We start from the raw sequence: 14,929 nt of genomic DNA on the forward strand, positions 1-14,929 counted from the left end.
CAAGATCTCCCCAGAGATCTCTCCAGGCTGAGCAGCTCCAACTCTCTCATGCTGTCCTATTAGGAGAGCTGTTCCAGCCCTCTGATCACCTTAGTGGCTCTCCTCTGGACTTACGTTGCCCTTATTATGTTGGGCATTATCATGCTCTTATTATTTTGGGGACCCCAGAGCTGGATGCAGCACTCCAAGTGGGGTCTTACCGGAGCAGAGAAGAGGGGAAGAATTCCCTCCCTTGACTTGCTGGCCACACTGTTTTTGATGTGCCCCAGGACACAACTGGCTTTCTGGGCTGCAAGTGCACATTGCTGAGTTATGTTGAGCTTTTCATTCACAAACACCCCCAGGTCTCTCTCCCCAGGGCAAGCCTTAATCCATTCTCCGCTCAGCCTGTATTTGTGCTCGGGATTTCCCTGACCCATGTGCAGGACCTTGTGCTTGACCTTGTTGAACTTCATGAGGTTCATGCAGGCCCACCTCTCAGGCCTGTCCAAGTCCCTCTGGATGGCATCGTTCCCATCCAGCATGTCAACTGCACCACACAGCTTGGTGTCATCTGCAGACTTGCCGAGAAAAATCCCTTTCTCCCATTCACAAGACCTCCACTGTATACAGAGAGGTAGGGTTTAGATCTACCTTTCCTAATCGTAAGCCAAGACCTGAGTTGGTGTAGGACTCTTCTCACTGACTGTTGGTGCAGAGGTGAATCACAATCCACGGAAACACATGGAAGGAAGAAAGAAATTACAGTTTTGACTATCCGTCTGAATCACAATCTCACAGGTGTTCATGCAGTTTACACACTGCTTCATAGTTCATGTCCCTGCCTATTTAAAACTAAGGCCCAAACCACAGATATATTCCGACTTTTGCTTCTAGAGAAGATGGCTAAAATATGGAATTTTTTTTTCCCTTGTTAATATTGATGACATAATACCAAGACATCAGTTTTGACCAATAATGCACTTACTTCTTTGAGGGCTGCAGGAATTTTTTTCTGCTTTCTTCCAGAGGGAATACTATGCAATACTGTAGACAAGGCACTTGATGGAGATTTATGGTTGACTGGGGATCCGCTCTTAGGAGTGCACTGGTTATCTAAAATGCACAGGATGAATATATTACTTTCATGTCACAGATGAAACACAGGCTATTAATTCTTGGGTTTTTCTTCTTAAAGACAGCTGGCATTTTTATTCAGATTACAGTGTTTCAATAGTAACACCTAACTACATTAAATTCAGCACTGAATTAATGCTTCAGTGTTATCATCAACACCATGAGTTAGAATACCCCAAATCACAATCAAACTAAAAAAACCACCACCTTTTTTCTAGCCACACCCATGACTTCTTTACAGCCCAATCTGAAATGAGTAGTTTCATTAAATCTACTTTTAGAGTTGTCCCTGAACTTGGTAAGGTTATGAAAAAATGAGCAGAGGAGGGGAGTCATGGTATTTGCCAGCTGAACTGAACCTGCTCCGCAGCCCTTTTTCCAGCTAAAGGCACCTGCCATTGTCTGTAGCACAGCAGCCTCTAGTGCCCAGCACAGACACCTGCAGGTGGTGCAGACAATTGCCTTCCTCACCACCACAGACTCCCACAGCCACTTCAAGGGTTATCGATGCTGCTTTCCGCATCCCCATGGGATCTGTAGATTTGTTATTTCACTGGGGTCACAGATTTCCTAATATCCCAGAGAGCTTGTGTCGAACTGGAGCCTCTGCCAGAGGGAAGGGCAGCAAACTCTCTCAGTTTCTGCTTACATCTCATTTGTGTATTTTACACTAAAGTATTTGGACATAATTCAGAGCAACTCCTGTGAGATGGAACTGGATTTCCATCTCACTGAGAGGTGTCTCCATTGATTTTATATTTGTTTCTGTGTAATAATATGAAGCTTCTTCAAAGAGAGGTATTTCAGTTTTCTCAGGATGAGTGAGGACACTGATCCTGGACCTTCTCTCTAAGTACTGATCCTCTAACCTTCTCTCAGGCTACTGAACCCTTCTTTTCCATAAGGAACCACACTCTTTGAAAGTGTTTCAATGAAAACTGCTCTAGTTGTGGTGTTTTATGTTGAAATCCATGCTGCCAGTGTTCAGTAGGCAGTGGTTAGGAATTTGCCTTCTGAACTGAGGTACAGATATGCCAACTTCTTGAATTCCAGATAAGCTGAGGCTTGAGGTTGAAGAGACTCAGTTTCAATAAGATGAAAGCCTATGTTTTGACAGAGCCCCGGAGCTTAGCTATCTCAGCAGCTTAGCTGTCAAAAATTAAGTTTACAGGCATACAAGTTACAGAGAGAAAAAGTACACATGAACCCACTGGAAGGTCATGATGAGCTGCAAGGGCTTTAATGTACTCTTGTACCCCATGATTAAAGAAAAGCAATCTTATCTCACTACTTATCTCAAAAGGAAGGTAGCATAAGGTACATGTCATTACTGTAAGGTAAATGCATACGTGTTTCTGGAAGGAAGAGCCAATGCATTGCAAATTAATTTCCTAGCTTGTTTGGCATCTTAGAATCTCAGATGCGTATTGCTTTTCAGGCACAAGCAGAATTAGACACTTGAACCCAGCAGTAAAGATGGCACAGACATACCATGTTAATAAGGGCCACAAAAATAAGACAGACAGTTTGTAAGATTTTCTTTACCTTGTTTTTGTAGTTCCCTGAAGCAATGATCACATACTCTTGCTGGCTGGTTTTTCATATAGTCTAAGCCATGTTTATTTGATGAACAAGCTTGACAGACAATCTGGAAACAAATAAAACCATTATTGTACATGATGTGCAGCTGTAAATAAGCAAATACTCAAAAGACATTCACTTCAGCACTGTTAAGCCCATAACATGTCCTGAAATAGGCAGTATTTTATAGTAAAAATTGTTTAAGATCTTAGATTTTTCCTGTGTCTTTATGTTCAACATGCTGCCCTTTCCTCCTCTTAAGTGGTAAGTTCAAATATTAAAAAAAAATCACTGAATTATACAACTCAATAAGCCAATGTTAACAATTCATGATATAACAGAATAAGCCTACTGTGTTACTGTTTTAAATAAAAAAAAATTTTAAAAGAAATAATTAAAAAGTCATTGTTCTCTTGATTTCTCAACTGCATTGAATTCTAATTCTGTATTCTCACTTGATTAAAACAAGAAAAATAAAGGTTTATTAGATGTATCTTTCATAATTGTTAAATATAAGCCAAGCTTGGTACTAACTTAAAAACAAAAATTCATGATTTATCTTGTGAAAATTAATGAAGAAGATGTTTCCTTATTTCAGCTAGCATTCATTTCTATTATGTAACTGCAAAAGCAACCATAGATAGCACCCTAGAATGCAAAATAAAAAACATGTAACAGGCTGATGGTTGAACACTGGTCAAGTTCAAGACCTGCCTTAAAAAAACCCCAAAACCCAAACCCTAAACCACCAACCCCAACCCGTTTTTTCCAGTGCACATAATTGTGACATAGTACTGTGTTGCTCAAAATGTGGTTGTGTGATGAGGCTCCTTTTGTGTTTGTCACACCAGGAACCTGAAGGACTAACAGAAAAGGCAATCACAAAATCACCCAACCTTTCCGCATGCCCTGCAGTGATGCCTTCTCCATGTCAATGTGAATTCACTTGTACAGATCATACACATAGTGGCTCTGGTATCAGGGATCCAGATTGGAGCCTTTGATCCCAGTGGACTATCTTCTTCCTGTTTTTCTGGATCTGCCTGAGAGAACATAAGCAGAATACCTTTACATTCAGTGATGAGAAATAAGATTAGTATTTATCAGAGATTATAGGAAAATGCTAATGACGTTGGAAAGCCTTCTCTGATAAATTGTTATGGTCTTAAATGCTATCTACTATTTCATCAGTGACCATTATAATGCAAGCCTGACAAAAGAGCTGCATTTAATTAGTTCACAACAGCTCTATGACTTTCAAGCTTTATCAGCCTACTTGTATCAATAGCTGTTTTATTTTAAAATCTTTTCATTTCATCTTTCTGTTTACAAGATTACAAAGAGAAATGCAAAAACTAGTTTGGGTTCTTTGGAAGAAAATAATTTTAAATTTATGAGGTAAATAACATTATGAAATAGTATTCTGTTCTATCATCTGTTCATTTACCATCCTGTTTTATTATTCATCATGAAACGCCTCTTGTTTCTCTAAACACCTATAAGAAACTTTATATTCAAAAAGGGAACAAACCAACAATAATTTTTTGATATACCTCTTCAAGACTTTTGCTGGGATTAAATGTGATTCTCTTTTTTGTATATTCTTCAATTGACTTGGAGATAGCTTCTAACCACTCATCTCTTTCTGTAGCAGAACTGTTGGGGTAAAAAAAGCCGCAAAAACAGTTTATTATTATTAACATTTAAAATTAAGCAAATGTTGATTAGAATTTCATTAGCTTTATTACACACTTATGTAACTCTCTTGCGATTTCATTTTATAGGCCATTCCAAATTCCTACTAAAACTGGTATCAGTTTTTTAACCACTGTTTTCACAAATCCATGCTGTTCCTGCTGCAAAGGGCAGCCTACTATCCTTTCTCTCAGCCACTGCATCTTATGTGCACCCTTGTGCCAGAACACACGTAGTTATGCAGTGGGCTAGACTGGGAAACAAATCCATATTAAAGCAAGCCATCAAATCTTTGACCTGCCCTTCCTGTGGATCAATTTACCAACTATTCATCACACAGCTGAACAACTACTTGTGCCAGCCTCCTATCACAGAGCAGGCTCTGAGAAGGATGAAGCAGCTTTGTGGCAGAGGAACAGCTAGACTGCTTGTTTAAGATGCTATGCCAGCTTTAAAAAGGGCTTCTAAAATTTGAACAAGTATCCATTGCCAACATTTTTTCTATTCCAAACTTCTTGAGTGGTATCCAATAAATTTATCTGTTTAATACAGGTAACTGAATAGAAAGATATGGAAAGGAAAGCCAGAGAAGAGAAAAGGAATGACTTACACTAATGATGGGTCTAGCACCAATTAACTAAACCATTATTGTTTAATGGTTTTGTAGGTGGATTTGAAGCTTTTATCATCTTTGAGCCTTCGAGGAAAATACTTTGAGCTGGGGTTTTGAATTGGATGAAACTGAGTACTATAGAGAACCAGAGAGGACAAATCTAGTAAGGTAAACACATGGGAAGCCTGTGAGGCATGAGCAGAAAAAAAAAATATCTAGCACACACACCAACAAAGTCAGAACAAAAGGAGAGGAAATAAGATACAGGCAAGGGCAAAGCAATGTATTATTGTCTGTCCCAATATCTCACCGTCTGAGTGGAACATTTTGTTCAGTTTATTTGCTTTTGCTTCCTCATCCGGAAAGAACAACTGGTCTGCATTAACTATGTAATATTCATAACTCTAATCAACTCCTTTGGCTTTTTTCAAAATCTGGTTACATTTAATTGGATTCCTGTAACTGTGTTAAATAATTAAAGTTGGCACAGTTTTTGGAGACTAAGCATCCCCCCCTCATCACGTGAAGATTGCTATTTATGGAGCAGCTAACACCCCAATATTTAAGTAGGAAGCTTGTGCTTGGTAGGTTTGCTAGTGCTAGCCTTTAGGATTGTTTACAATCCTTCAGAACTTAAGAGCAAAGGTGGTGCCACTGGCAACTGAATTGATGTAATGGTTTGCTGCAGCAAAATAGGCAGTTTCTTCCACTGTCATTCCTAGTCCTCCCCCCACAGCTACCCAGCCCTGCTGCTTCCCTGCTGCAGCTCCAGTATCACTTCCAAAAGTGATTTGCTTACTAAAATTGTAGGGTTTTCAAACATTATTATTTTTATATATTTATTTGATATTTAACATAACAGTAGAAAGCTTTAAATGGACTGCAGAGAGCCCCAGCAATGGTTCCTACTGGCAAATGCGTGTGCTATGGGCACACATCACAGCTGCTCAGTGGCCCCAGGAGGGCTCACAGACGTGTATCCCTCTTGTTTCCAGGATCAGAGCCTTAGGGCACGTCTCCCAGCTGAGCTAGCCTTGCCTGAGCTAGCCTTAGTGAAAGCAATGCAGCTATGTCTGCCTGGGGTACGGGGCCAGCTGGCCTCGGACCATGTCAGGCTGGCATGACTGTTGTTTTCAGGACCAAACCACTACTTCTGTGCAGTGCTGTATCGTGCAGATGTGCTAACTTGTTCCTCTGATGAAGAGATTTCCAGTACAATAGTGCACTGTACCATAAAAACCAATTCACATTCCTACAGATATCCCAGGAAAACTGAAACCTCAACCCAGACTAGATAAAGCAGAACACTAATGCAGTCAGTAAAACTAAACCTGAAGAGATAAAGATTTCTCTAGGCACTAATCTATACTTCTGTTATTAACTGGCCTACTTTTTATTAATAGTAATTTTTTCACCAGCTTAATTGCTCCCTTCTCTGCCTTGTCTCCTAGGATCATTTCAGAATCTCTTTGGTGTACACTCCACACAATGGTCATTATTTGAAAAAAACACAGAAGTGAAAAATGTCTCCAGTGTCTTTAATACTAATTTGAACAGTTTTGCAATTGAGATTTTTATCACATAGGAGCCAAGAAGCTGTTAGAATGAGGCATCATTCAAAGGAAGATGTAGTCTGTATTGACAAGATATAGATTCTTTTCACTTTCAGGATATTTATCAATAGGAACAACATGATTAATTGGGAAAAATATATGCAAGCACCTGTTGCTGGTAGTTTTTTCAACTGTTTCTCTCTCACACCACAACAGGCCCAGTTCTGGTTACAGACAGAAAACAATCTGAAAACTGTCATTTACACCTGGGCCCCCCAAGCCCTTCCTTCATGCCATGCAAATGCAACCTCCCTCTGTCACTGCTGTGTAACTTAGGGCTCTTGCACACCCATAGCTTCCAGCAAGTATAAAAATAATAGAGCTATATGCTCTCCAAAGATGCAGCATCACTAAAAAAGAAATAGCAAATCAGAGCAGCCTTAGTTGGTCACATGAGGTAAATTCCAGCAATTTCAAGTTCAAGACAAAAAGCATGTCACAAATTATGCTGAATTTGATTAAAATGTTATATATAGGGGTTTTCCCCTATGGTTCAGCACATATTTCACAGACTTGCTTTTAATCTACCACTTAATCAGTTCCTCAAAAAGACAAGTCTATACTGTTTTGTGGAAAATAGGTAGCTAGTTTTTCAAGGTGATATTTTCGAAAGGTCCAATGATTTTTTTGACAGTTTTTTAAAACAACTGAATTAAAAGTGAAATGTTGTTTCAAGTCAAGCGGAGATAAATCCACATTGTCTACTGCCACCCCATAAATGTCTTCATGTATCCCTATGACATCCAGTTACCAAGGCATCTAAGCAGCACAGACCTGCTCATATCATACTGGAGCAGAATCACACCCTAAACTGTGAAATGCCTCTTTTTTTTCCCCCAAATGTGCAGAATAGCTGTAAGAAACATTTGAGTTTGATGAAGAAATAAAAAATTCTCATTTCAAGTGTGTTGTTATAAATTACTCAGGCAATTGAGTTACTTCCTTTGGCTATTTTGACAATGTTAACCTTGGTCTACCCCTCAGCTACAGATACTGCTATCTGTATGCAGACATTCTCATGTTGGTATTTATAAGGTCACACAAAAAGCAGCAGTCTGCCCTTGCTCAGTTTTGCTAAACAAAAGAGGAAACATGTCTTTCTTTATTTGTATCAGCACTGTCAAAAATGTCAAAACATATAAAACTTCAACTCAAGCACAGCAAAAAACAACAATCCACAAAACAGGGCCTTTGCTAAAGGCATCTCGGTGAAGGTGACCAGAGCTGCTCTGGTTTAGTGGCCATGTATCCTTTTGCTTCTACATGGAGAATTTGCTTTTCTGGTAAAGACAAGCAGCATCGCAGTAACTGCTGCCATTTCCGTAATTTCAGGTTCACAAGATCTGTTTCCTGTTTCAATTGCAGTGTTATTTTAGCTAAAAGATCAAGATGACTTCTTCCAATTTATATCCGTTACCAATAATAACATCAAAATTTATTGCCAAGATTCATAGCCTGTCCTGTAGATGCAGTGCCCAGCATATCAGTAACTCTGGAAGAACAAAAAGATACTGAAAATCAAAGCCTAAAATTAATTGAAATGAAACCCTCTCAAGGAGAGGCAGTGCAAGGATAATATTTCAATTTACATGAAGTTTCTGGAAGCGTAGCTAAGCTGAAAAAGAGGAGCCAAATTAGGGTTTTACTCACTCTGATTAACTAATTCCCTCTATTCTGTAATCACTCTAGCCAAGGCTAACTTTTCATTACATTAAGAGCAAAATAAGCTATAAAAAGCTTGTGTGGCCCATTTGAAACCACACAGTTTTAAAATCATTACTCATTTGGAAGACTTACCTTGCTGAAAGAATGAAGGATCTCTCTACACTTTCAATGTTCAGTTCATTCTGATAGGCTTCCTGGGTTGGCTTTTTAACCTTCAGCCAAAAGAGAAAACTTCACATTCAAACTGAAATGGTACTTCTGCTGTTGCTTTAGTTTTACTTCCTCTAAAATCTCTTACATTTTCATTGCAGAAGGGGCACATTGAAGAGAAAATACTCAAAAGAGGAGATCATACACCAGTCCAGAGGGCCCAGCTACACCAAGATTACATGCAGCCCATCCTTTTATTTCACTGTAGTTCCATACAAACACTGGAGACATACAGGGGAATGAAGCTGTCAGACACCTTCACTGTGCTTCAACATGCCCAGCATGTTGCCCAATAAGCACCTCCTGCAACTGGGAAAAAAAAAAGGCACTGCTGCTGCTGCAGGACAAGATTTAGCCCACTGGTGTACCCCAGAGTGGGCAAGGCCTGCACCACCTTGTTGATCTTTCTGAGTTACCAAGTTTCAAACATGAGGTTTAAAAGTCAAGAGTGGTTCTGAGTCACTACAAGACATCTGCTCGCAAAAGAGATTTTGCAGCTCTGTCTGTGAAAGCTTGGACCTGGGAACCAAATCTACACTGCAGCTGGACTTGGTGATTTTTTCTGACAGGAGGAAAGACAATGATTCCCAAGGCAATGGTTTGTTGTTCCCACTAACTGTCATGTCAGAGACTGTGCGCACATCCCTTGTCCCTTATCGCTACACCCAGAGGGGCTCAGGGCTTAACTTTGATGCTTTTCACTGGGGTTCAGAAACAAAAGCCTTATCTCTCCTCCCAGTTAGCAAATCTTTATAAACCAGAGATTTGACCCGCCAGGAGTTTATCATGCAAAGATGTCTAATCTCTGGGTGTGGGCAATAAAAAGTAGTTAAGAGGCAAAATCGAGGCAGTCTAAACAAGGTGCTATATGAAAAATAAGTAGACAAACTATTTCAGAGTAGGACAACACTGGGTGAAATGCAGTTGAGATGATCCTGTGGCAACAGAGTTTCTTAGGGAAACCTAGATGGCAATCCCACAGGCCGTATTCTAAAAGCAATGTTAAGCCTGTAGGATTGCTCTGGAACATAAGCAGATTTTAAATCTCCTGCCAACAGTAAACACAGTTGTGTTTTGAAAATCTGAAGGGCCTGAGTTTAGGTAGATTTGGAGAAAGACTCATTTTAACAAGCGACTCACCTTCATTCCAGCCAAGGACAACATATTGTTGAGTTTATACATCCCTGACTGGACTGGAGTAGTATACAACAGGGCATCATTGAACTGTAATACAGAAGCAATACTTTTTAATGACTACAGACTGCTAAAAGACAGGTAAATTCAGATGCATTTTACTGGAAGTACAGAACTCCTACAGCACTGAGATCAACTCTACTTCCTATTATTCCACTTAGAATCCAAGAAACATTTTCATGTATGAATTAGATAACAATAGGTATCTATTTATATCCTCCTTGTGTAAATACACATTTGGCACATGAGTAAACAGAGCACAGATGTCAAAGAACAGGCTGTCAAAATGGACAAAAATGATTCTCATGTACACCACAGCCATATAATATAGCAAACTATTTTAAAGGGATATTAGAATTAACTATTCAAACAAAACAAAACAATCCAGAAACTTGGAGACAGCAGAATGGAGATTAGCAATTTATGGTTAAAAGGACAAACTTAATTATACATACCATGTGAATGCTACCAGTTTAAAGTGCATCTACTGTTTATTTCCTGTTCTACCAGACTCAGATTCATTCCGTACACTTACTGAACAGTTATTAAGACTTTTTTTATTTTCTGGGCTGTTCAACCCATGGATCCAAACTTCATTTACTGCACAGAAACAGACACCAAAACCTGAAGGGTCTCATAAGTTTTTGCTATCAGGTTCTTTGCAAAATAACCAAATGTTTCAGGAGCCTTACTAAATCTTCACGATATGATCAATGGAAAAATCACTACTCAAGTGTCTAAAGGTATACACACTAGCCTGTACCATTTATATCTAAACCAACCAACCAAACAAAACCAAAAAGTCAAATCATACAAACCCATTGCCTCAAAAAACAAAACAAAGAAAATCCAAGCCAGAGACACTCAAATTAGCAACATGTAATTTGTGAAGTTCAGCTCAAGATAGCACCAGATTTTTGAGAGTATTACCATAACTGATTCCATGACTGCCTAGGGAAATATTTATTCATACTACAGTAACCACAAGACAGATTTCAGCCAGGACTCTGGACCAATAATGCCTTAGATTACACATGATAACAGCTGCTTTACTGTCTAAACAGAAGAGATAAACAAACGGTTCAAGTAGAAACAGAAACTTTAGAGATGAACAGAAGCTTCAAAACAAAGCAGTAACAGAAACAGGAAGAGAATCCAGTACTTAACTTCCATCGCAGTGCTCTGCTCAGGATGCATGGGAGGATGCAAGGGGAAGGAGAGAGGAGGAGGGGGTGGGGAAGGAGAGAGGAGGAGGAGGGGGGAAGGAGAGAGGAGGAGGGAGGGGGGGAAGGAGAGAGGAGGAGAAGGGGGCAGGGAGGGGAGGCAGGAAAGGGTGTAATAGCAGTGCCAGAGTTCTAGGTTTCAAGATCTGGTACAGCTAAGTGGGATGGAGTAATTGTGTTCATTTCCTCACTACCACAGATAATGTCTTCTCGTAAAACCTCTCAGATTTTAAGTAAGCGTTGTTCAAAACAGTACAGTTTAGTGAGAAATGGTTTTCTACTAAAATTAGTGCATATGCTAAAGATGATCTCCCTAAATTAGAACTAAATAAGTAAAACAGCAACAATTGGTCATTTTTTTCTACTACTTGCAGTTATTAATTACTTATGTTTACAATGTAATGTTTCAACCACTTAAAATTACACTCCTATTAGACACACAGCAACATGTACAACATCTTACCAAAAAGAACATTCGTGGCTGCATGACCTTCCGTGACAGCTTCATCAGTGTTCCCTCTTTCAGAAAGACCTAGTAAATTAAAACAAAATTAAAACCTAGGTTTTTAGGGCACAAGCCACGCAAATGAGCTGACTTCTTCATCACTATTATGATTATGAATATTATTACTACTCTAGAGGTGCTGCAGAAGTTTTGTGTTTCAAGGTTCCCTTTCTGAGAAAAGCTGTTTATCCTTAGGTTTCTCTAAAAGCGAGTGTGAATGACTGCATTACAGTTTCCCAGGCTGCACTTGAAACCACAACAGATACAAGGTTAAGCTTGAGGACAAAAACCTGCCTGCAAGATCAGGCAAGGTATCTAAAAAATGTCTAAAAAACACCCCACACATATGGAGAGGCAGTATTCATTTGCCTGTTAGAACCGAATAATAAAGCAATGGACCATTTTTCTTCTTGGTATGTGCCAGCTCCAGTCCTTTGCTTGCATATCATCTGTGCTGCACTTTACTGCAATCTGCTGAATGCCATCTGGAGGACCTACCCTTCCTGGCTGTACGATCTCATGGTGTCCATTTAAACTGTACTGGATCTGCATGAGTTTCTGAAAGTTATCCTATGGGAAGAAAGAGCAGAAGATAAGTACTTGCCCTTGCATCCATGACTTTTTTTTTTCTTTTAAAGACCAGTTTCATAAGTCAAAATACTTACACCCTGCTTCATGATGTCATTGGCATGGTTTGCAACTTCTATGACAACAGCTAAAGCATCTGAAGGATGAAGAAATGATGCTTTGGTTATAGAGACTAGTTAGCATAGGTATTACGTAAAGCACAGGTACAATACTGCATTTCCACATCATTCCAAGATTTAAAGACCTGATTGTACAGTCACTGCATTCAGGAGCACTTCCATAAATCCCAGAATCTTTCGATCATGGTTTAATAAGTATGCTCTAGCAAGTAATTGCTTCAACTAACTGTCAATTATTTCTTACAGCTAATCAAAACAGTCCTCAAACAAAATTAAATTCCAGTTTCTCACACAATGAGTTACTTATTCTACTTACAGCAGAAAAGTTAAAATTTTAACAGAGACTATGTAGGGACTGAGTATTTTCTGTTTTACCCAACTGCCACCAATGCTCGTCATGGAAGACCACCTAGAAAAATTATACAGATCTTTGCCATTTCTTTCTTCTGCCTTTAGTTTTACTTCACCTCAATATATCAGTCAAATATTAGGTGAACACAGTGAGTGTTCAGTCCAAGGATCCATCCAAGGAGCTTATCCAAAAGGATCCTGTAATTTATCCTGTAATTTACTTAAGTAGAAAAAAAAGGACTTATTTAACTGAAAGCTAAGACAACTGTTTGATAAAATGTGGTCTCTAAAGCATTTGGTACCTTCTAAGTAATTCAACTACAGTCAGGTACTTCAAAGAAAGAACCTACATTTGGTTAAAAGTCCAGAGAGAAGCATACCAAACCAAGTAAAAACAAAGCCTTAGGGTTTTTTCCCCAGGTAATAATTAAGAGTATTAGTGCTGCAGAATGCATACACTTCCCTTATTGTTGAGTCATATTTGGAAAGAAAGCATGTTAAAAGAGACAGCTTTCTGAACTGAAAGGTTCAGAAGGTCATGAAGCGACATGTGCGAACAAAAAGCTTCTAAGGAGAATTTTTGTGCAAGATTTTCATGAACCAAGGCAATGCAAGCAGAGAGATCAAACAGTTAAAATACATAGCAGATATCAAGCATTTGATTAAAATTTAAGTTTAGATATAGGTATCATAGCATCAACTGAGCCTGCTGAAAAAGAGCTGGTGGTCTCCCAGTAGGAAATGTAAGAAATGTTGTGCTGCTTCAGGCAAAACATTCCCCAGCTCCCATCTGCATGGAAAATGATGAAGGGAAATTTAGCTAAATTCATTAAGACAGAAATGAGTACCTGTTATACTTTCTGTTATACTTTTCTTCATCTGTCAGTTATTATATATCTATATATCTATTACAAACTTGAAATTTTACTCACTAACTTCAAGGAAAATTGAAGAATTTTAGAGATAATTAGAAAATTTTCCCATTATTGAAGGCAAAGTTCCAGGATTTCAGGATCACTTAAACAGTCAAGAGCAAATGAATCTGAATAACAACTAAAATAATCTATAGGGACCAAGAATATTCCACTTATACTGCTTAGCTAAAGTAATGTATTCAAATGAAGGTTACAAAGATGAATTGTGCTATTTTGTTTTTTTTCCAAGAACACTAACCACAACCAAGCCTAATCTCCCTCTCCACTCCCCCCACCAATGGAATTAAACAACTAAGCAAAGTCAGAACTAAGTTAAGCTTAATTATTACAAGAACTTGGTGAGTAAAGATTAGATTTTCTTTTCTGACCCAGGTTCTAAGATAGACTATCAAGCATCTCAAATTAACACTCTTATTGTTACAACTAAGCTTCAGCTTTTATCTTTGATGTATGAAGGGAGACAAAAACACAGTGGATCATACAGCTACAAAAACCAGAGAAGCTGGAGAAACCACAAGAAAATGTAAAGTAAAATATATATTTAAGTTGCTCACTTTTCAAATGGTCAACTATTTAATGTGCAACGCCAGCATTGGTTTGTTCACAGCCATAAAAAGTGCAAGATGAACTTAAAGTCACTGATTAAAATATTTTTGGCTTCTATCTTCACCGTACTCAAATAAGTCTAAATGTCCCAAGAAGGATATCTACTCACATATTTTACAGTATTGTATCAACAGACAAAGTAAACTTGGCTCAGTGCATTGAAGGCACTCACTGAAGTCCAATCAACTACAATTGCACAGCCCTCCTAAAGGTAGTGGGCTTGAACAAATGTCTCTAAAGAGTGAAATAAGTGACAGGGTCTCATGCAAATGAAATGGAAATATCGACTGGGAGCATTTTTGTATTGCTGAGGCACACACTGCAGAAGGAAACAGCCTGAGTGTGCACTGCATTGATATGCTTGAGTTAAACCAGTTTAATTCCACATTACTATGAAACGTCTGGTCCTGTCCTCTTCATCACTGACTATTCCTGCTCATTTCCTTTGATCTCCTTTCTCCCCACATGCAGGCAAACTTGTGTAAGTCACCTGTGTTTGTGCAACTTGTGACAATTCAAACTGCAGAACTCCTCGTGCTAAATATAACTCAGGGCAGCTCCTTGATCTTGTTCACTCCTGCCACATGAACACTTGTTCTGGCACAAGCCAGAGAGAGGATGAGGTCAGAAGGGCTTATAGCTGGAGAGAGCAGCTGGTAGACAAGCTGCCTATCATGAAAGGTCTACAGATGCAAGGACTGTCACTTTCAATAGCAGTGCCCAAAATATCTGTTTAAGCTGTCTGGGGAACTTCACTGTTACCTCTTGGTTTCAACTCAAGGGTGAGCTGATATGCCTGTCAGCTCTAGACTTTTTTGAAACACAAGCTTGCAATCTTTTAGTATCTCTGCTGAGAAACTTAGAATTAAATAGAAAACATTTCTATTACTGACTTAACATTTTGCATGCACTGAA

At 38.9% G+C, this 14,929-nt stretch overlaps 1 protein-coding gene across 1 annotated transcript in view; it reads right to left on the reverse strand.

The window, feature by feature from the left end:
- FGD6 (FYVE, RhoGEF and PH domain containing 6) overlaps positions 1-14,929 on the reverse strand; it is a 71,095-nt gene that overhangs the window by 7,691 nt on the left and 48,475 nt on the right. Inside the window, exons 10-18 of the mRNA XM_050324648.1 lie at positions 12,081-12,139; positions 11,914-11,985; positions 11,374-11,442; positions 9,634-9,717; positions 8,416-8,495; positions 4,251-4,353; positions 3,594-3,740; positions 2,662-2,764; positions 968-1,095 (exon numbers count right to left, since the gene is read on the reverse strand). Of these exons, the coding sequence (XP_050180605.1) occupies positions 968-1,095; positions 2,662-2,764; positions 3,594-3,740; positions 4,251-4,353; positions 8,416-8,495; positions 9,634-9,717; positions 11,374-11,442; positions 11,914-11,985; positions 12,081-12,139 (845 nt within the window). The remainder of the gene's footprint in view (positions 1-967; positions 1,096-2,661; positions 2,765-3,593; positions 3,741-4,250; positions 4,354-8,415; positions 8,496-9,633; positions 9,718-11,373; positions 11,443-11,913; positions 11,986-12,080; positions 12,140-14,929) is intronic.

The sequence above is a fragment of the Myiozetetes cayanensis genome, unplaced genomic scaffold (genome assembly GCF_022539395.1).
Source record: "Myiozetetes cayanensis isolate MyiCay16 unplaced genomic scaffold, myiCay2020 scf3, whole genome shotgun sequence".
Taxonomy (NCBI): domain Eukaryota; kingdom Metazoa; phylum Chordata; class Aves; order Passeriformes; family Tyrannidae; genus Myiozetetes; species Myiozetetes cayanensis.